At 35.9% G+C, this 23,709-nt stretch overlaps 1 protein-coding gene across 2 annotated transcripts; it reads right to left on the bottom strand.

Moving 5' to 3' along the window:
• Nucleotides 1–1,848: 1,848 nt before the first annotated feature.
• LOC134527939 (coiled-coil domain-containing protein 103) lies at nt 1,849–23,613 on the bottom strand. Of its 2 annotated transcripts, none has more exons than XM_063360984.1 (5): nt 23,427–23,613; nt 18,764–18,918; nt 13,994–14,147; nt 8,857–9,101; nt 1,849–7,509 (listed from the first exon to the last, which is right to left on the bottom strand). In XM_063360984.1, the coding sequence occupies exons 2-5, from the start codon at nt 18,907–18,909 to the stop codon at nt 7,347–7,349; spliced, it is 708 nt and encodes a 235-aa protein (XP_063217054.1). In that variant the 5' UTR covers nt 18,910–18,918; nt 23,427–23,613; the 3' UTR covers nt 1,849–7,346. The 2 variants fall into 2 exon arrangements, with proteins under 2 accessions (XP_063217054.1, XP_063217055.1); XM_063360985.1 differs by having other exon boundaries at nt 23,423–23,598.
• Between the last annotated feature and the right edge of the window lie 96 nt (nt 23,614–23,709).

Genomic DNA, 23,709 nt, shown 5'->3' with positions numbered 1-23,709 from the left:
CTACTGCCATTTCCTAACACTTCTCTTAAAGGACCTTCACCCTAACGGATTCTTGAAAAGTGTAGACATTCAGAGTAGGATCACTAAAGAATGCAGATGCAGGTGGATTTACTTGCATCCTCTCATGCAACCCAGCGGCCTTAGAGGGGTTAGTGGCACTATCTTTTGGTAAAACTGTTACAACAATCTGTGTTGATTAGCAAGCTAATTGCTGTCTACACCTTTTTATATTTAACCATTACTGTCAAATGATTAACTTGGAACATCTAAAAATATACAAGTGCCTGGAATTACGTTGTTTTAGTATTGAATTATTCAAATATTCTTTTACTGGAAGTTTCTCAATGGATGAAACCTTGAAATTAAAAGTTTGTTTTGTTTACGTTGCATCTGTAAACATATTTCCTTTCTAATCAAAAACAGCATACAGTTACAAATTTAGCAATACTGCCCAGACTAAAGACTGGAGGCCCTGTTAGTGTAGCACGCAAATGTAAACAAATGCAGCTTGTTTGTTCTTCACACATTACACAGAACATTCCTGGAAACTAACTCCACCTGATTCACAGACACACCCATCGATAGTAACACTTCACTTGCCGTGCCAAAGAAATTAAATATATATCATATAACATGCTGAAATAAATTAAACACACTTGAAGACTCTGAAATATAGCATGTTACAAAAAAAATTAAGCATGCATACCACCTTGATTTTAGGTCAAGAATTCAGAAGAAGAGGCATTAAGTCCATAAATATTTCTGTCTCTTTTTCCAATTACCTTTGCATTTTCAATAAAACCAAGACATCACACTTGCATGGCAAGAATCATGACAATGCCAAACATGAGTCATATTTATGAGCAATCAGTCAGTTTTCCAGTGTTTCTGAGCTAACTGTAAGCTTGGAAGTTATGTTGCTTCACAATCGCTAAATAGCCCTTTACCTGCCAAACCTTTTTAAAATTTAAAATATAAATTCCATAAAAATGAAGAGTTATATTTGATAAACAAGGAACTCCAGAACTATAACTATGAGAATGATGCTTACAAGACAAAATGTGCTTCTAGTTGTGAAACAATCAAGGAATCCCACCAAGAAGTTAAGAGTTAAAACTAATAACAGTTCTCAAAATAAGTATGTAAATATTGCATTTTTCTAATGCCTCTCTTGTTAAACTAAGCTATAATAGAACAGGAAGCATACATGTATAATATTAGGGAGGTTATGGGTCGAGGAAAATGCTGGTGTACCTTCCTTATTCCCTACCATAACTGCCATTAAGGTGTTAGCCAGCACATGGAAACCAAAGCTGTAGTAAACAAAATTAATGGGTGTACTACTATACATGTATGTGATTTTAACTTTTTTCTATAATTCTGCATCTTTCATATAATTCACTGTGTACGGTTAGTCTTTCTGACTTGTATTTCAATCATACAAACTAATGTAACAAACTTTATTATAACAGTCACCAGGGATTTTAAAAAAATGTCATTTACCTTCCCTGAAGTTTAAAGCACTATTACTTAAGATGCAACTAAACATATAATGCAAACTAATAAATAGCATAGGCAATTATCTATAGACTTTTTTCTTTTGTGTGATTTACAATAAGAACATGAATATCATGTATCATTTCAAAATTGTTTCTGTAAATAACTTGAGGATGGAAAAGAATAAATGGAACATGTACATATTTATTATTTAAAAAATGTTTGAAAAGTTAATAATATGAGATCTGGTTATAGTTTTGCCTAGCAATTATGTTACATAATCACAAATTTGTTTCATTACATTTACATATAGTCAAATGCTCTACATTACAATATTTGATTTGGCAAACATTACATCCATAAACATTTATTTCAATACCTTAATCACACACAGGCAGTACAACAGTATCAGCTGCACACATCAGGATAACTTGGGAACACTGAAAGCATCACAGACTTCTCCTCCAAGCATGATTGTGCGTTTGCAATAATTACACCTAACAAACAGACTGTAATAAGACATTGCACACACTCAACAGAGTACACAACATGGAATAACAATTACCGTCCTAAGTCTTTATTGGAGAAATAACAAACAGCCTTTAAAATTGTGTACATTGGTCAGCTATTACAGCAGTGTCGAACACCAAATAACATTTCACATAACAGAGTCATTACTAATGACATGAGTACCATTTACATTGTCAAGCACATTAACTCAATAGCAAAGGCTACAACACTAACAGTGTACTCATTTGCTCACTCCCTAACTGTCGAGTGATGAGAATTCTGCAAATAAGCACCACAACAATAAGGGTGAAACACAAAGTCTGCAGCACAATGCAGCTTTCAAATGTTGCATTGCAGTCTGCTCGGCTAGAAACATCCAAACTATTACAAAAAAAATTTACATAAAGGCAACACTGACATTTTTGAGCAATCTTACAAGAATAACAACACACATTCTACATATATAAATAGATTGTGCAAATTCAATTATCTCCCCATTAAAAAAATAAAAACCTTTTTTTCCTTTAACCTTTAAGAATCTGTTAATAAAGACAGTGATTAGTGGGGGGAAGGGGGAGATTCCCAGTGAGCTCAGAGCAACTTAAGTTATTTATGTACTTAAGTCCGATATTGACACCGGAGAAAAATATAAAACATCCATAACTCAGATATGAACCTGATACATTGCTGTTATCAGAAGATGTGAATAGTCATCATTATTATAAAAAAATTAACAGAAAAAATTTAGCTTAACTACAATGTCCTGTAGATCAATTTACGACCAAATTAAAAGTTGTGATTTTAGTATCCATTTTGTAGTTAAGTATCTGCACAATCCTTTCACCTATACTATTAACAAAAAAAACTTTTTTTTATTAAACCTACACATATGTTTATTCACTCAGTATCTTTGTATTACATAAATTATTTCGATGTAAACTTTGTTGGTGGTTTCAATAACTGGCTGGAATTAATTTAATTTGTATTTTATACATACATTGCAAGACATTTTATCAGGTCAAACCTGCCTATGGTAACATTTTGCTACAAAGTGAAGTAAAAAATAAATCTCAAGTAAATAAATAATTTAATTTACAAGTTAAAATATGAAATAGTTTTAACAAATATGCTGTGGTATTCATGGTACATATTAGTGTATTACAGAATTAAAGTAAAATTTATTTTGTATAAAAAATTGTCTTACACATTACATTACAAATTTACTGACTGTCAAGATGAAACATAAAATATTTTAAGATTGGTATTTGTATTATGTTTAATGTACAATATTAAAAAAACAAAATCTATGGCTGATCAAAGATGTTCAAATTATTTTTCACAAAAGTGAGCATATTGTCTCAAGTTTGTCTCTATAAAATCTCTTTCAATTTTCAATTCTACCAAAAAAAAATTTATATTAAATTATGCCATTATTCTAACTCAACTTTAAAGCACAAGACACCAACATTTTTGTTTTATAGATATGGGTTGCTTCAATTATTTCAGTTTATCAAACTAACACCACTTGATTCACAACCACACAATTAATTTAAACTAAAAAAAAAAAAAAAAAGTTACTGGGATATTCTTCAACTCAGAATGACTACTAAATACAACACTGCACGGATTTATAAAAAGTTAAATATCCACGTGCCACTGAATATTTTTGTAGTACAGTAGGAATGTAGAAGTGTTTTGATGAAAACAGGATTATGAAGTTTAGTAGTATCTGATATAATATTTTGAAATCAGTAAATATAAGTGAGCAGATTATGAGGTGAGCCTGAAGGAATAATGTTTTTGGAATAGGTACATCCTAAATGTGAAACTCCACAACCCACATACCGTACTCTCTGAGAACTAACTTGAGATCAATTTGTGAGAAAAATGGTTGGCACTGTCTGTGTGTGAGCAGCATGAGGACTGGTATGCCAGGAAAGTTATTACAATGTTTACTCATATAGACCCCAACATTGCTTAAGATCCAACTTCATTTTTAAGTCATAAATAGGTATTTAATAAAAACACAAAAATAATGCACATTTGTAACTTATACAACAGTAGAAAGAAGCCTGGGCATCCCTGTGAGGAAGAGCTTTTTCCTGGGGAAGGAAAGAGGATGTTGTTGTCGTGGTCGACTAATCTATGATCTTTATGTGACAAGTGACATGCTGTCATTTAAATGTCAGTCAGCACACAATATATCATTACAAATAAAAACTAGGATGTACTGACTTCAAATGAGTACATTTACCTTTGCATGTCATAAAGGTCAGCCTGCTTCATTGGAAAAAATTTTTTTTCCAACTTTAGCACATAACCCTTGCACACAATATTTTTAGGTGGGCATTTGATCAAATCGTAGTGAAGTTTATGGAAGCAAATAAGGTACAGAACAATAGAGCAATAAGTTAATGTTTAAGACAAGCAAGACTATTTGTGTGTTAGTTTCCAACATTACATAGCTTTTTGAGTATGTAGTCTTTGATGTACAAGACACCAAACAAATAATGCTAAGGAAAGAGGAGCTGGTACATTATTATTTCAGTGAAAGATGAAAAAAAAAAAAAAAAAAAAAAACCTGAATAGAAAGAAATTAGAGATTTAAAGAATGTCCAGAAAGTATAACAATTCTGCATTAAAGTTAAGAAAACACAGTTTATAATAATGCTAATGATGCATATGTAATAATCCAATGACTTAAAATTGCTTAATTGTAATAATAGGTTCCTGGGTATAAGTGTGTTTAAACATACGAAGCCTATTGACAATCAAAAATGACCAAGATATTGACCAGATCTGATTTGATCATGCATCTGTTTCTTATGCTGGCAGTTGAGAGGTTCAACACCTGCATGTGCATGCTAACAGACCATGTGTCATTTGTAAACCAAACCATTTTCTTTTACAATCAGCTCTCAGCAGCAGTGTGAAAAAACTGATGATATTTCATGCATTTCACAGTTTCTCTATATTTCTGTTCATGCACGTGTAACAAAATGCATAAAGCACTTTGGCACACAGTATGACCTCTCTTGTGCAAGCGAGTGCTACGGATTGACCAACTTTTCCACACTAATTCCCATTCACATGTCTTTGGCTATTTTCAATAGTAATTGAATTTTTTTTGTTGCTAATTTCATTATTTTTACTTAATTTCCATTCAAGTTAGTTTGAAATTTGAAAACCTGACAGACAAATTCCCAGCATTTACATCACACTACTCATGTTTTTAGTGTGAAACTGAAGGCATTTATAAATTACAAGTAACAAGGTGTTTCTTCTTTGTTTTATATTAGTAAGATAAAAATGTGAGGATTCGACTGTGGATAGAAGCTTATTTCAAAAGAGCTTGAGACATGGGACATTAGCACCCTGGTGCAAACGCAGTGATATCAGGTGGTCATTTGCACCAGTCATCGTTGTGCATCCGAAGAACACAGTGAGGACCCTACAGATAGGCCTTATTTTCTTCCAGTATCTACAATATTGACATATTATTCATAGACTGAACCTACAAAAAACTTGCTGTAATTTTGCTGCTCAATTTAGAAAATAAAATAGCACTGTTTTGTGCATCACATCACATTAGATTATATAGAAAAACTAAATCTGTGACACAAATGCAAGCGGCTTGAATCTGTGACGTGAATTAACGCGTAACTATTGCCGTTTACCACAAAAGAATGCGGGCTATCAAATGAAGTTAACTCAGCACCTGATAGAGAGCGCGCGTTGCATGCATCGGCGAGATATTGATATTGGACTACGTGTACGCGCTCTATACGAAAGCAACATAACCAAAAATTAATGATTGTAACGAGCGCTGGCTACATTTTTATAAGCAGTAAACCGCTGCGACACAGACGGACCGATGAAGGTTATAACGTTTTAAAAGTCATTAAAAGAAAATTTACACGTCAGACAATTTCGTATTTCCATTAATTAAATAAGTAAGTGGTAATGTCCAAATAAATATTAGATTTATATTTTAAAATACATCGTTTTATACGGAAAAGATACCTATACAAAGCGCTCTTCATCTAATAGCGTGACCAAAAACATCATGCAACGTTTACGCGAGAAGTTTTTTTATTCCAATTTTGACGGCCTAAAATATGGGTGCAACGATTATGCGAGTGCGACGATTATGCGATAAAAGAGGTCATTTCTGGTTAAATTCATTATCTGTCTTCCAATTCAAACATCTTAGCATTACTCTTGTAACCAACTATACTACAACTATTGAACTTCAGTAAAAATGTTATTGCAAATTTTCATCCTAGCATAACCGCCAACTATCCTATCAGAGTACACCATATGTCCCAACAAATATATCAACTAATTACTACGTAGCAGCCTTGTAAAACATCTATGATAACAGATAAACACCATAGAGCAGTGACACTATCAGTCTTGACTGTGACTGATATGTTGCATTTTTCTTACAGTGCAATTATTTTATTTGACTGTATGTAGTAAGCTATACGATTAACCTGTCCCATTATGTACTGCTTTAAATGTACAGTCCATTTCTACTGTACATAAAAAGCACAAGCACACATTTCCTGCCAGTAACACAATCACTTGAAATTCTGTAGTAAAAACATATCTAGAACATAAAACAGATTCTGCTTTAAACGTGGAATGAATGTTTACACACAAATTAGTTTTTCCACATAAGAATAAAAAACATTTGAACTATTATTTGTACTATCTCTTACAGGGTTTTACAATAACGACTATGTTGGAAAAGTTAGGCAGTGATCAGTACATAGTAATAGCAATTGAACTGTTTAACAAAAAATTAAATTAATAGCGTAAGCTAACTAACATATTGACTTTCACATAAATACAAAATTCAAAATAGATATTTGCAAAGTCATTGTTATGACCTTTTTACTATTCTGTAATAATAGCAGTCTAGATTACTAGTAAGTTTTAAATCACTAAAATAAATTTATAAGAACTACACTTTTACCTGAAATAATCAGTTAGGCAGTTCTAAAATTATCATATCCACAAAATATATCTCTACACGTACAAACACTAAACATAATGAACAAATTTGAGATAGACGGAAGAAGCAAAAGCAAATACTCTGAAAAGTTAAAAACATTAGACTAATAAATAAAAATAATACTAATACGAATACTATTCCACTCCAATAACTTTTCAATTTATCACTGTTTAAACCTTTAGTGGAATAATAGTGGAATTGTCGTTTCTGATTTCTGATAAGAAATACAAAAAAAAAAAAAAATGGAAAATTTGAAACATTAGTTTGTGTACATCTATGAAAAAAACCATGGTGTTATGTGAGGTTGTGCTACAGGAATTTACACACTGTATTTGTTCTTCAGTTCGAGAACACTCCACTCGGTGACTCCGTGTTCCGCGAGATCCTGCTGCCTGTTCTGCAGGCTGCTGTTCAACTTCTCCATCAGCTGACGACAGGTCGCCTTCTCTACTGAACTGAGGAATCGCAGACTCAGGCTGAACCTACAGGCACAGAGTTCAGCTGCTTTCACGACAATGCCCATTTCCCTGATTGTTACATATGCAATGGGAAGATCTATGTTACAAGCTAATACCACAGCTCTGTTGACATGTGTTGTCATCACCAAGTGTTATGTAACTAGCCTCCACCGCCTAGCCAGGGGTGTATGTGTGTCAATGAGGCGGGATGATAAGTGAGATGCTTGCTGGTGCTTCTAGCGCTGTCTCGCAAAGCTCTGGACTGACACTGTTTTCATAGTGCATAGGACAACTATAAAATATGAGTGGTAACCTTAACATTGTAAGACGGAGAAATGAAAATAAAGGTGTAATGCAAGTCTCTGGAGTAATTGAAAGAGTCTGTACCAGATGTTTCATGTTTAAAAAAATTATTATGAAAAAATGCATTTAAGCTATTTTTACTCTCCTTAAATACAGTATGAAAACAAAATAGGAAAACAGAACTACTCATCTTCCCTCAGCTTATTCTTTAATGATTTTCGTAAACAGACACATTGTACATGTGCCTGGATATGCAGGGGTCTTAAAGGAGATGTTTACGTAGAAATGCCTTTATAAATTAGATCATTAATTTATTATAAGTTTATTATCCTGCACTTAATATTTTAAAGTCATAAAACTGATTAACTAAGACAAGTAGGACAATAAACACCTACGAATTATGGATACACAAGTTGTTTATAAGCTAACTAAAATATTTTGGGGAGGCGATTCCTCATAGAAAATAAGCTAGACTTATATATGCCAGTTACAGCATAGCTCAATCTGTAAGGGAGATATTTAATTTAAAAAACAGTTTTTGATGCATTTTATAAGAATGCCATAATTAATTTACTTTTGACGTTAAGCAATTCCAATTAAAACCAATAATTGAATGTTTGCTGTATTTGTATGGATATCAGTATGCACATGAAATGATGACATTAAAACTGAAAATAATAAAGTTATAGTTATAACAATTATTAATTGTTGGAAATTTTTCTTTAAAACTCAAGTACACCAAAGTTTTAAAAAATTGGTGTGGCAAAAATTATATTTTCCAGTGTCAGGACAAGATAAAAAAAATTCAACTGGTGATGGTGGTCATGAATTAGGGTCTAACATCACTTCAACATCTGTCATTACAAGCAATGAAGGGTGATGAGAACAGAGCATTGACAAGATGAATGGACAGGAAGGAAACAAATTCTCTCAACACTAGAATGTGCAGAAAATGGAACCCGTATGGCCTAGATGGGACAAAGTGGTCTCACACTGTGGATTTTTCCCCACTGTTTACTCCTCGTGGTCTCCAGTGACTGCGATGTCCATGACCAATGACGGGCGCACCTCTTTGCCTGTGCGAGCGCCTCGAGCAGCTGCACCACCAGGATGATGTCGTCGGTGGTGGGGGGGAAGGCGAGCAGGGCCTGCAGGATCTCTCCCAGCGTCCCCACCGGGATCTCCGTCCTCAGGACCTGCCCCAGCGTCGCCGGGCCCATGCGCTTCAGCAGCTGCAGCCGGTCGCATATGTCGAGGGGCCGCCACTGCTCCGCAAATTCCGACATGGTGGCGGGCACCCGCGTCTCTTCTCCCTGCACACCACACCCACGTTGTTCCCGGCGTGCCACGACCGCCACTCTAGCAAGCTGAAACCAGTTCCCTGCTTGTTAGACCTCGGAACACTGTGTTCATGTTTACTGCCTGTGCGTCAGTTGGAGGTAGTGATGAGTGATATGGATGAAAACAATACCGATTCAATCATAGATACATTTATTTAACAGAACCATCTACCAATTCAATTCTTTTGGTAAATATTCACAGTGCAAGTCTCCAGAAACTCAATATTTGGAGTCAGTACTTTCTATCTTAGTAAAATTCTTTTTTGAAATGATTTTTGGTGGATGACAACAAAGTATTTTACCGCACAAAATTAATTTGTGCATAGCACAATACATGTCATGCCTTAGACTAATTAACGAACATAACATTCAAACATAACCTTAAATTATAAAAAAAAATTGGAGTAAAAGATGCCTGTAGAACTATAAATAGGTAGACAGAATTTTATGGATAATGTTTGAATTGATAAAATTTTACTGTTTTCATGTGTATTGGTTTTTTAAGTATCGGTTGGAAACCATTACATCTGTACATCACTAGTTGGAGGAGCTGACTTCACATTTGTCTGCGCCAACAAAAATGTGGTTGCTTTATTACATCTGTGTCATACTGAAACATAATCACACACTGTTTAACGTAACTATAACAATTAAAGCAGCACAAAGAAACTACAGTACAGTAGAATCCCGCTAATCCGAACTAATTGGGACCAAACCCTGTTCGGATTAGTGAAAATTCGGATTAGGCGAAATTTTGTCATACAATGCCATATATTGTCTTTTTGAGGCGTATTTATTGTCTGATATGTCAAATTTGTGTGAAAGGTCAGACGAAAAATACACCTTTATTATTTAGCGTACATATTTAGTATCATATAATATTTTTAAGAACTCACATAGCCTAAATTGCAATTTCAAATATTTCGAGTTTAACAAATCCACAAGCCTACATTACGTGACAACATTAGATCGAAATAAAGGGCGGTTCGTGAGTGTGTATTAGCGGAAGGGCAGTGACCTTCAACCAGAGTAAACAAAGCCCCCATCCTCCTTCCCGCATAGGCTTGCGCATTCCTCTCCTCTTCCGTTCCCAACTATGATGAGTCAGACAGTCAGTGTGTCACATGCAACTGCTGTGTCACCTGCTATTGCGCACTTGCCCTGTGTTTTGTGAGCCCTTGTGAGCAGTGTGTAGTGTGGTTTTTTACATGCTTTGCTTGTCCCTGCTGTTGGTCATCATGACAAGCAAGCGTAAACATAACTCGTGTACATTAAAAGAAAAACTGGAAGTGCTGAAAAGACTTGACAAAGGTGAAAGTGCCACTCTGTTATCGAAAGAATTCGGTGTCCGCAAAGAAACCATTTCCGATTGGAAAACGAACAGAGGTAAAACTGAGCAGTTTTGTACTACCACAAGTGAAAAAATTATTGAAAAACGTAGCAAAACGACAGTGTCTTCTTACGACAAATCGGACGAAGTACTTTTTTTATGGTTTACCCAAGAAAGACAAAACGGAATCCCTATCACTGGTCCTCTGATTCAAGAAAAAGCGCTTCAATTGAACAAGCTCATGGATGGTGACGCATCATTTACGGCTAGTTGTGGTTTCTTAGACTGATAGAAGAAACGACATGGAATCAGGCAGCTTACAATAACTGGGGAGAAACTGTCAGTGAACAACGAAGCAGATATTGAATACCTTGAGGAGTTCAAAGATATCATTTCTTCCAACTCGCCACAGCAAGTTTATAACGCGGATGAGACGGGACTTAACTTTAAAGCATTGCCTACCAAAAGTCTTGCATCACAAGAGGAACAATCTACACCAGGGTTTAAAATGGATAAACAACGCCTAACTGTGTTAGCCTGCTGTAACGCTTCTGCCACAAATAAGCTTCCACTGATGGTTATCGGCAAATTGGCAAAACCATACTGTTTTAAAAACATGAACATGAACACTCTCCCTGTATTTTACAGAAACCAAAAGAAAGCTTGGATGGATCGTGTCTTGTTCCAAGACTGGTTTGAAAAACAATTTGTGCCAAAAGTAAAGGCGTTTAACAAAGAAAATGGATTGCCTCCTAGTGCTTTGTTACTCATAGACAATGCTCCATCACATCCTGAAGAAATGCAACTTGTTTGAGGTGATATCAAAGCCATTTTTCTCCCACCAAACGTCACTTCAATTTTGCAGCCAATGGACCAAGGAGTTTTGCAGGCTTTGAAACAGAATTACAGAAAAATGCTTCTTCGTAGCCTGCTTGAAGAGAATGAAGAACTGACAATCTTGCATAAACTCAAGAAAATCACCATCAAAGATGTCATTTACTGGGTAGCAGAAGCTTGGGAGAAAACACAAAAGGTATCTTTACAGAAATTATGGAAAAATCTCTGGCCTGTTTTAGAGTTTGTCCAAACGGTCTTCCCCCCGGCAAAAGAAAAATTTGGACTTCTTCAACTAGTGAAAAAAATTGTACCAGGTTGCGAAAATGCAGAAGAGTGTGTTGAAAAGTGGACGGCCATTGACGACTGTGGCCACGAGGAATACACAGATGAAGATATCGTAGCAGCTGTGCAGGGAACGTCAACTGATCTCGATGCAGATGACAGTGAGGAGGAAGGGAACGCGCCGACTGATGTTGTTTCTCACACTGCCGCAGCCAGTGCCCTTGATCTGGCTTTGCGCTATGTCGAACAACATGCCGATGCAACCCCAACAGATGTTATGTTTATACGGTGTTGGCAAAACATTGCATCTTCAAGCCAATTTAGTGCATTGCGTCAAAGGAAGATTACTGACTTTGCCTCTTAGATAATGGTTTGCTTTTTTATGTTTTGTTTTGTGTCAATCCTGTATAGAACATGAATTCTACATATAGTATGTAAGTAAATTTAAAAATTTTCAATACGTACATATGTATTTAAGTACTATGTACGTAATTCTATTTTTTTTCTCTCTTTTCAGTTAGACAGTGAAATAGATAAATTATAAGTTTCTTATGTACATATTAATAAACGTACAACATTACTTGAAAAAACTTGTTTTTCTTTACTTTTCATAGTTCTTAAATGTTATAAATATTAAATTTTTTTTTGTCCTAACACTGTTCGGATTAGCGGTACTCTACTGTATTTTGAAAAGAATCTTGGCATAACATTTTTTTACGAAATACAACTATCTACAGTCAGGGTTTTTAATTAGATTCGGCATAGTCTGTAATCCGACATCATTTGAGTTGCTCGTATTCACATTTTTTCAGTTGGATGCCTGTTTTCTAGCAGGTTACGTGTCACGTTAGCCAAATAAGTGTTTGGTAGAAGAACTGACACAATTTTTGAAGGATTGGGGAGGTCATTGACTAGTTATTACCCACAGACCCCATGTCCGAAGTGTCACGGTAATAGAGATATGTTTTTTTTAACATAACCTGAAATCTTGCCTCTAAGGCATCACAACTTATTTTGTTTGTGGTTGTAATAGCACAAAATAACTTTTTTTATATACCTATATAATGAACTAGAATTTGACGTTTCATACATTTACACATTTTTGTGACTTTGACAGTGCTTATGTCATTTTCTTGAAACCATTTGTATCAAATAATGATTTATTGGGATTAAAACTACATTGCAGAATACAGCAACAATTATTTTGTGCTACTACAACCACAAACAATAATGTTATGATGCATTAAAGGCGAGATTTTGGGTAATGTTAAAAATAAAATATCTCCATTAAAGTGACACATGGGACATGGGGTCTATGGGTAATAACTAGTCAACTACCTCCCAAATCCCTCAAACAATTGTATTGATCATTCTATCAAACATCCTGTATTTTAATTGTGTACCTACATAGTGTACAGCCATAGAACAGCACAGTAAGTCACTAAAATGTTATAACATACTAATCTTAGTACACTATGGTATGCAATAGATGACACCGTAGATGCGTAAGTTATTTAGACATTTTCTTAGACTAGCAACCAGCACTACAAAAATTCCCAAAGTAGGTTAACTCAGAATATAATAAATAAACATACAACGCATACTTGCGAAATAAAGAGACCAGAAAAACTGCGATGAGTAACAGGGAATCTTTAGGTGACAATGGCTAGAAAATATATGATCAATGTAAAGGTGAAACAGCTCAGATTGTAGAACTGAATTACAGTGTTAATATAAGGAGTTTTGTTCTGTTCACCAAGAACGTGAAAATCATTTAAACAATATGATTTCTGAAATATGATGAGTTCTTGAAATGAATTATGAAATTATTTTTGAAACCCTTATACTCTAATTTGCAAACAACTAAATTGTTAACAGTGCAGCATCTAAAAATACAGTGAAAAGTCTTAAATTCAGCATTCTACAGTTTGGTACATTCTGTGACCCTGCACCAACTGAGCAGGTCGCATGCAGATTTTTTAATGTGGTGTCAGGCTGTTGACCTTGGCCTCCAGGTAGCAGGACTGCGCTGCTGTCATTTTTAGTTCACTCACAATTTAACGTTACTGTCAGTTTTCACATCAATGCAGGGCGTGTATTTTTCTTTTTATAGAGCACCATATAAGAAATTTTTTAGATACTATTATAGGTATTTATTTTTCTTTGTTATTCTCATGAAAACTACATTGACGTTCGATAACCCAGCCAAATTTCTAATCTGGCATGAAAGTGGTTCCTAAAGTACTGGATTAAAAATATTTCACTGCACTCATTTTTATTTCCTTCATCAATAAGCATTTTTCTGTAAATAATACAAAAAGTAATATTTTCTTGAAAAAATTAAACATAACATGAACTTAAATGCATGGTCTATGGACACATCAAAGAACAGATATCTGACGATGGCTTGTCTCACCTTGATGCTGGTCGGCACACAATGCTGCGTCATCTCCAGCGCCAAGCTCTGCTGCTTCTTGGCTGCCATGCTGTTCCAGACCGTGGCTTTCTTCGAGTGGCCCAGCTTATCCTCCTTGTCCAGCGGCCTTAGGTGACACGCCTTCACTATGTCCCTGCCAACCAGACAACACATCCGCACTCACTCAAACACTTCTATAACATACACCTTCCCTGCAACTAGACGCTGAGTATCTACGACACTGCGAACATTGTGTACACGTGCTCAAGTTGGCAAGGAAAATAAGTTTTACTGAAAATGTTTTAACTAGTAGCCAGTGCAATCTGTTTCATGTTGACATTACAGAAGCAGGACTGGCTTCAACTTCATGCAATCTCGTTCTCTTTTAGCCTGGCTGGGCCGCCAAACAGTGCAGAGCTTTTCGTGTTAACGCACCATTTACAAACCGCTCAAGATTTATCCAAGGTGTCTGATAACAAACAATATTTAAGCACCATTGCATTATCCTATGGTAATACTTTTTCCAAGGATTCATTTAAAACATGTACTTTATGGACAGTGAAAAAAGGTAAGGCTAATACAATTATCTTCATGGGTGTTTTAGGTATGAAAAATTTGCTACACAATATTTTAAAGCATATGTATGTGCATAATATTATTATAAGATATCCACCTAAAGTTCCACAGTGGTGCATTACCAGCATGAAACCTAATGACTGTTTGGTGCCTGGCGCATAAAGATGCACAATGCGCAATCAACTGGAAGCTCCAGAGGGTCTGGAAGCGAACGGAAAGAGGGAGGCACACTTTCCTTGTGAGGACAGGGAGGGAGTGGAATGGGTTAGAGGAAGGAATGTCAAAAAGAGGAGGGGGGAGGAAGTGAGAGAAAGGACTCCTTTCCACCAGGTGAAAGCCCACTTGCAAGTGTCACAAATCAATCAATCATCGCCCATAGCGGTTCTGTGTTCTTGGAGCTCGTGCTCCCTGTCAGGCAGCCCATTTAGCAGTACAAGTGTCACTGGAGCTGCAGTTAGGGCCATTAAGAGGGTGAGACAAGCAAGAAACTCGCCCCGGGCATTGCGAGATGGTACTCTTGTGCTTGAGGAGAGGGAGGCGGAACTACGCCATACAGAGTAGTGATAGACAAAATCATATTTAAATAATATGAAGTTAAATCATATTTCTATGCACCATTAAAAAACTTGGAACTCATTTTTTTTTACCATTTTATGTGATGTAGGTACCTATGCCTTTACATGCAAATGGAATGAAGGATTTTTTTATTCTTTTCATTTTAATTCTGCAACATTGTCTAGTTTAGGCCAGTCCATTTCCTCCTTATTTCTGTACATTAATTTATATATTGTGATATTTGACAAAATTAATTAATAAAGAATAGCACTGAATGTAATTTTTTTTTCCATTAAATATAGTTCAACATATTTTATATTGCATTTAATGTTTATTATTATTTCATGTATCTTAGTTATTCATCAAAACCATACTTAAGTACTTGCAGGCTAGTACTTGTAGGAAGAGAGACAGAATGAAAACTGAATTTTGCACAAATGTAATGTTTAGCTGGTTGGACCAGCTTCTTCGGGAGATAACTATAAGTGGCGAACTGCATGTTGACAGCTTATGGTTCTACACTAGTAAACCTAGCAGTAGGAGAGCAAACTAAGAAGGGAAAGGAAATGTAAAACATGAAGGCTGATATTTTTTTTTAACAGGCAACATGTGTTTGTATGCCTCTCATTCTTGTTGCCTTTTTTACTCATCTCTCCCTTGGTCTAGTGATGGACGTTGCAGCCTTTATTAAGAGGCAGGTTCAGGGTGCTGAGGGCTTAGCTTAACTGTCCCAAACAGCACCAGCATTCAGCCAGAAAGGGGTCTAACAGGGCAGAATTTAGGTGTCTCAGTTGCTGAGCACTGCGTTGTGCAGTAATCAGTTCCATGAAGGCATCGAGTTTGAGACCTGTCGTGACTGCCGAAGGGAGAAGGTTTGCTGGCGTTCTGGGCAGATGTTATCCAAGAGCAGAAGAATGAGTAGGTGGGATGAAGAAAACCCTGGGGGCAACTAGTGTACTAACATCTGGGCCTGAGCTCTTACCCTGTTGAATAACTCTACTGAAGCAAAGTTCAGAGGGAGAGGCTCCCTGGACTAATGGTGGGAAGAATCATTTAAAAAAAATTGATGCTTTGATGGTTGCTCTGTACTCAAAAATCAATTCTTGATGAGAAGCAAATTCCCCTCCCCCCTTTTCAACCCTTTTGTTTGTAACTTTCTTGTGGTGATTAATCGAAATGTTGTGGTGAGCGCAAGGGCAACTAATTAGTATGAGCTTAGGACAGCACCAATAGTGTGGCGCTAGTTTCGGACTGTGGTCAAGTAGTGCAGGAGAGACCTGAGACAGATGGTATTAGTGTGGCCGAAGAATTAAAAAAAAAATTAGTGTGTGGCGTAGACGAGTGTGTCCGCGCAGAGCATCGAGAGAAGTTGAATTTGGGCAGGGCAGCTGTGAACATTCGAGCTGCTAGGCCTGCACGCACACGCAAGTCTCACGGGCGAATTTAGTTAACGGTCGACGGGAGTGTGGAGTGTCATCATCAGTCTGTTATGGACGGTTATGGTGATTCCTGTGTTTCAGGAATCAACATGGTTCTCTTGAATGGATGCAGGGTCAAAACAAAGTTTTCATTTGTTTGTGCCTTTTTCATGTGTACTAGTCTCTGAGCATTTTGGCTAATTACTATTTTTTTTTTCACTTTTTAAATGATAAATATTTCAAGTTAAGTCTTTGGTATTGAATTAAATATATCTAAACAAACTTATATAAAACCCTTGTACCAGGACTTACTTAAATATTGCAAATATCTAAAGGTTAGTGGGAACAGAAGCACCTTGCTGAATATCAATACCTAGCAGATACTACATAAGTAAGCTGTATAATCACAATACATTTATCTACACATGCACACACATAAATACACACACAAACACACACACATAAGTAGTATTTTGTTACAGATACCATTGTAGACCTACATTTATAATACGTGCGAGACAGTGAAAGTTTTTTAATTAACTGCATCATAAAAAATCTAATAATACTTCAAGTTATATTTTTTTTTTTAATCATATAAATTATATATTATATGACGGACATGCCTGCTGGTAGTTTTTCTTTAATTTGAAAATGTAAGAGAGACAACACAACTTTATTCTAGCAAAAGCAATTCATTTGTAATAATCATTATGATATGATTAATGTTACACCTGAAGAACAAAAAGTTAATATTTTTAATTCTTTAGCTGCAGAAAAAGTGTATAAAAATGAGAAAAATTTATTTCCACCAAAATTGTTATTATTTACAAAGCATTTCAGAGTATTAACAAGTTTTTTTTAGATGTAATGACCTTATTGTAATTATTATAAAGGTCAAATGTGCCCAAATAATAAAAAAAAAAATATTTGAAAAGAAAAGTTCCACAAAAACAAGATTTTGGGCTTAAACCAAACATTTAAAGTATTTAAAAATTATTACTTTACGTACAGTGAGTTCTATATTATCATAATGTAATTTTTCCAGAAATAATACAAAAAATATATACATATAAACATATTACACAGAAATATTTTTGTTAGTATATTTCAAACACAGTATCCAATCATAATTTAATTGACAATTGCTATTAGTTATAAGTATAACTAATGCACACTTTTTATTTACTTTTATATATTTACAAGGTAGGCCTATTTACATTTACAGACTGTTCTGTAATTTTTTACAGTGTATAACTGCTCAAAGCAGGGCACAGGCATAACGGACAATATCCCTGCAGGTCTTGCACATGTAAATGGTTTGCTTGCGCTTACAATTTCCTTTTGCTTTTATTTTGCACTGGAAAGGCATTATAAAGCACACAGTGCAATTTGGTTTAGGGTTTTTGTTGCCTTTACTCCTTCCCAATGCCAATGTTAGTGACAAATAGTCAGCAGTTACTGGCAAAAATAACCACACATTATGAAATTACTTGTTTCTTTGGAGAAAAAAAAGGACACACCACTTCGAGGTATCAATTTTACAGATAGCAGCACCAAATATGAACTAGTTCGACCATAGCCATGCATCACAGTGTAGGAAAACACCCTATTTGACAAAAGTCAAATGTCTTAAGAAAACGATATTTCATGCATTCAAGATAAGTCAAACGAAGCAGTTAAAGTTAAAGGAGACTACGCAGATTTTCTACTTGGCAAATTTTTAGTCATCATATTCTGTCTTTTTGACCCTGAGGCTTGTAACATTTAATTTAACTTTCTTGCAAAACTATGGCTTGCCCACCAAACATACCCAGAGTAATGTTGGTTCTCGGATGTGTCAGAATACACAAAAGACTAAAAGACTATTAAAGCTGAGTTTCCAAAAGAGTTAAACTAAGCTCACTGTGAAAGCTTTAGGGAAAACTGTAAGCTTACATTATTGTAACTGAATACATATTCATTGCCTGGTATATAGTAGCCTACCCAAACAGTTAAGTTTATAGGGAGCTGAGAAAAGAAGTCCCAATTCATCAAAAGCACCATATGTATGGCAGATACGTATGACAGATGGCCACCAAAGAAATTAATTACTTTTAGTTTACAAAAATTAAAACATGAATTAGTAAAACTTTCACAGTTTCACATTAAGTATCATGAATATAAGCACCAAGTCATTCATTATGGGGTGTTATTGGACTAATGTTATAAATTAAAAACTTACTTGAATTCATCATATGTTGCCACTTTCTGCTCAACAGCCCTTAATTTCGCATCATTCTCTCTCCAGTACCTAGCGTCGTCATCGATAGCTGCTTGCAGCTCTGCTTCCAGTGCAGACAGGTCTACAGAATCTTCGTCTTCTGCCATTTCCGTTACCTGGTAACATATTTATTTACTCACTGTTTCATTTTGGGTAGACATACATAATGAACAGATTAGCTTAGACTCATAACAGAATTAAACTCTGACGTGTCCCGGCAACAGCATCCAGTGCTGGGGTGGCTTGAGGTGGGGTGTGACGTCCTCAGTCGTCACTTGAACAGCTCCTGTAGTCGGCAATCCACCGTGCAGAGAGGGGCTGGTCCTCTTGCTGGGCAGGGATCAAGGAAGAGGAGGGAGGGAAAGTCCTAGAGCGATATCCTCGAAAGGCCGCTCCAGGGGAAGAGGGATGCTAGAGCGAAATCCGTAAGGCCGCTCCAGCGAAGGATTCCAGAGCGTAATCCCGAAGGCTGCTCCGGAGGAAGGAGAGAGAGAGAGAGAAAGGATGAGAGGGGAGTAGAGGAGAGCAGAAAGTAATACACCAATTTTAGATTTCTGCTGTATTTCCCCAAATTTCTCTGGGGTAAGGATCTTTGTCTGGTACAGTACAAGCCAAGCTTATATTCAAATCGGGTACAATATCATTACAGTCAATATTTACAGATTTAGCCTTTGTAGCATGTTGCATAAGATGTCACTGACTGTCCTGATCATATGTTAATTTATGACTCTCGGCATGCTCCCAACACGAGCGGAAGCCTGCTCTTTCCCTGAGTAATGACACAATGAATCCCACTTATTTGCATTCTGCAGCAGGCGCCATCTATCGGCGCCGGGTGCATCACCATCTTACAGGATACGAGCGAAGTCATAGAGATTTAGGTAAAAAATATCCTGCGGTGTCGGGGCAGCCATGTTTGTTTCAGGGATGAGCATGTAGCACTCGCACAAGGTGGCCGAGGCCAAATGCAGGACACGACAACTCTTTCGCCACAGTTAAGAGATGCGCTATCATTCTAATTTCAGAGTCATTGAAAAGGAGAAACATTAGTGTAATATTATATATAAAATATAATTACGTATGCTTTAAGAAGTTTTTTGGTAGGTACCTTTATCTAATGCTAGAAATTTTTAAAGTATATAACATGTCATTTTTTTTACACAAAAAAGCTTGGCTTCATCTCTAAAGTTGGGTTATCTCATCATCATTTCATTAGTTTATGTCCAAGGGCATAAAGGAATGTTTAACTATAATAATTATAAGCATTGTGTGTGTGTGTCTATGTGTGTGTGTCTATATGTGTGTGTCTACATGTGTGTGTGTCTATGTGTGTGTGTCTATGTGTGTGCGTGTGTGTAAGCTTTTTTTTTTTTTGCCAAATCCATACATAACATTTTCCATTTCTAAAGAGTCAGAAAAAATTTCATAACAAACACCTTTTGATTGACTAATTATATCACTGTCACTTGAACTTTATTTTCTGTGTTTTCATAATAGGGCAATGCATATAATTGAACATATTTAATCAAATCCCCAAAAATTAAATATATATAAGAATTAAATAATAAAAAACTAAAAACCTAACACGGTGTTTGAAATGGAGCCTGTACAATCCTTTGAATGAAGAACTGCAGATCATCCAAAAACCATGGGTCTAGAGTCAAGACAGAGCTTTCACCGAGACCAGGGAGTCTGTTGTTTCAGGTACTGTACTTCCTGTGACGCTGCTCCTGTGCTGCGGACCTGGAAGCTGCTTCCCTGCTCCCCTCCCCTACAGTTCAGGAGGCTGGCCTTGACTAGCAACCCCGAGATCGGGCAAAGGAGGGTCAGAACCATCTCTTACAGCTAGTGCTGGTGTTGTAGTTCTTCCAAGCAGCAGTTTTTATTTACAATTGCCCATTTTAGAAAACTGGTTAAGAAATGTTGAGAGCAATGCGTGATTCAGGGGCGGAAAGAGGTGTCATTGACGCCCCAGAATTGTCCAACCCAGTATTTAGCCACCCCATTTTGAAGTGAAAATATCAATAATTTACAAACAATTGTAAAATAAAGTTTTACAAGCACTGCACTTTATTGATTCATTATTAATCAAGACTTATTTAGCGCAGAAAAAGTAAATGTTTATTGAAACTTGTATATTATATGTTAAATACAAGGATCCTCGGACCCCCTTACACATGGGGGCATTCCACACTGCCCAGACCCCTAGTACAGCTTGCCACCACAGTTAAAAAGCTGAACTTACGCTTCTGGTTGACAGTTATAGAATTTTCAAATACTATATAAATAATGGTATGCAACTTAATGTAACAAAACTCTGTGTTGTTTGTACAGAAATTATGAATGTTGATATTCAGAATCGTGAAAAATGGTGAATAAGTAGAAACAACAGGATGAAAAGAAACAAATTTTAAATTTTTATATTTTGTAAGTTATTTACCAATATTATTTATTTTTTATGATTGAAGATTTTTGTATATAAAAATTCTTTCAGGGGACTGTCACCATTTACCCTTATATTTCCTTTAATCCCATTACGGAACTTACCTATGATGACAAGTTGAAAATACAATACGGACTATTTCCATGCGAATTCAGGCAGCCTTCAGCAAAATGTGTCAATTGAGACTACCTACCTCTAATTTTTTTAAAATGATTTATATTACTGATATTACTTGCAGACCTCACGTCCAAGTGCCAAACTATTCATCCAGAACATCTCTGTCTCCTTTATTTTCTTACAGTATTAATGCACACTTCATGTCTGTGCCCAGAGTTTTCCCTGTATCTATATAGGGTTTACCTAGGCCCAACTGAACATAGTTTTGAGCTAGATTTAAGATAGGTGAGTTAGTTATGGCTTCAAATGTTGCTATGGGTGCCCAATAATCAGGGGCGTAGGAACCGGGGGGGACAGGGGGGACGTGTCCCCCTGAACGTTTTGGGTGAAGAGGACTGTCCCCCCAACTTTCTAGACCGTGATATTTTTATTTTATAACATTATTCTGCCCAACTTTATTTGTAATTTCTTCACTCATCAAATTTTATCTTAAGGAAACAATAATAATTTTAACATCGATGTATCCAATGGTTAGATACTAAAACTGCTTAAAAAGTGCTATTTTAAACTTTTAAAATAAAAATTTTCTGGTGGAGGACCCCCGGAGCCCCCATCTTAGTAAGAGGGGAATGGGTTTACATGACATCAAAATCATTATTTGTCCCCCCCAACTTTATGAACACAGCTACGCCAATGCCAATAATCGCACAAAGAACACAATTAATGTGACACTCTACCTGCATAGATAATCCCCAATGTATAGGCTTCGACCTGAGATGCACCTAAACTACTCCCTAACCTAGACCCCTCCTACAAAAACACTTAGTTTTTAGTTGTTAGGAAAAAAAATTGTATTACTTGGAATTGAAGAAAATAGTTTTTGTTTTGCACATTTAAAACCTAAAAAATATTGAAAAACTAAAAAAAAAAAATTCCTGTAATTTAAATCCTACATGAGTAATTGTTTCATATCACGTATCCACGTTTATTCCTTGATCCTGATGGCATGATCCTGTATGATTGATCCTGTGGTATACAGGGACGTCGGAACGTTTTCATGAGTGGGGGGGCGAAAAGATGTAGGTATCACACTTACCTCAGTCCTAGAGCGGAGGATCTGGAGGCCCTCCCCCGGAAAATTTTGGAATTTTAGATGCAAAATTGTGCTATTTAATGAGTTTCAGAACCAAAATATTAAATATACCATTCCAAGAATTTGATGACGTAGTATGTATTAAATACTATTCTGACAGTAGATGTAGTACAGTTTAACTAAAACACCATCTAGGAATTTGCAATCATTTTACAGTATATTGAGAATCATAAATTTGATTTTCTAATCAATGTGATCACCAATGCAATGTTTGTAACTACTGGTTGAGAAAAATACTACTAGGACCAAACATTTATTCTGGGAAAAAGAGGGGGGTGAAATGCTACTCTCGCCCCCCCATGCATAACAGCACGGGGGCGACTCGCCCCTGTTGCCCCCCCTGTTCCGACGTCCCTGGTGGTACATTATGTTTGCCGTTTTAATTTAGTATGTAAAAAGATCCTCGACATAACAAAAATACAATACAAACCAGTTAAGGAAGTAAAAAAAAAAATTCAATTTAAGATTTTTATTTGATCTGATAATACGATCAAAAATAATTTTCCCTTCAATGTTTTCTAGTTTTTCAAGAATTTTACCCCACAATTTCCCTGAACTTCGTTGTCCTCCACACTACAAAGTATTTTAGAAGAAGTGGGAATATAGAAAAAACCTTCACAGAACATATTAGTACAGTTTAGTACATATTGGTACTAAAAAAAAAAAAAAACATTTTCAGAATTTTTTTTATGGAAAGGTAGCTATTATGAATAATTAACCAACATTTACTTCAAATATTTACAAGTAAAGTAATGTATAAACACGATTTTGTATTCTACCGCAAATACTATTGTGATTTTGAACGGCTGAAAACTCGTATAATGAGCTTACTCTCAATACTATCAGAATTGTCAATACATTTCCGGCGCTAATGTTAAACATGATCGTTTACATTAATCTCACGTACTTACGCTACATCCATGCAAAAATTCGTTGCTATTTGATTACAAGATCTATCTGAAATCTCAGATGTTTCTCCGATCAGCCATTCGCCCCCGCATTTAAGGTTCGCCCCCTGGCCCCCTGTCAGTGGCTGCAGCAGCTGCTCCAGCCAGCAGAATTTAAAAGCCTCTGTTTTGTTTACGAAAAGCCTTCGGTAGTATCAATGTGGTCGCCTTTTATTATTTGTTTTTAGTAGCCTTAACTTGAGTTGAATGTTCATAGTACGCTTTCATTTTGAGATTGCAGTTTTCT

The sequence above is a fragment of the Bacillus rossius genome, chromosome 1 (assembly GCF_032445375.1).
Source record: "Bacillus rossius redtenbacheri isolate Brsri chromosome 1, Brsri_v3, whole genome shotgun sequence".
In the NCBI taxonomy this organism is placed as follows: domain Eukaryota; kingdom Metazoa; phylum Arthropoda; class Insecta; order Phasmatodea; family Bacillidae; genus Bacillus; species Bacillus rossius.
This window is presented reverse-complemented; position numbering and strand designations above follow the sequence as displayed.

What these genes read in the sequence shown, in the direction of transcription:
- LOC134527939 (XM_063360984.1), bottom strand. Translation starts at nt 18,909, where the DNA reads ATGGCAGAAGACGAAGATTCTGTAGACCTGTCTGCACTGGAAGCAGAG. An exon ending in GCAACATATGATGAATTCAA is followed by an intron (nt 14,148 to 18,763) that starts GTAAGTTTTTAA and finishes TCTGGTTGGCAG; the next exon opens with GGACATAGTGAAGGCGTGTC. An exon ending in GCGCTCGCACAGGCAAAGAG is followed by an intron (nt 7,510 to 8,856) that starts GTGCGCCCGTCA and finishes CTGTGCCTGTAG; the next exon opens with GTTCAGCCTGAGTCTGCGAT.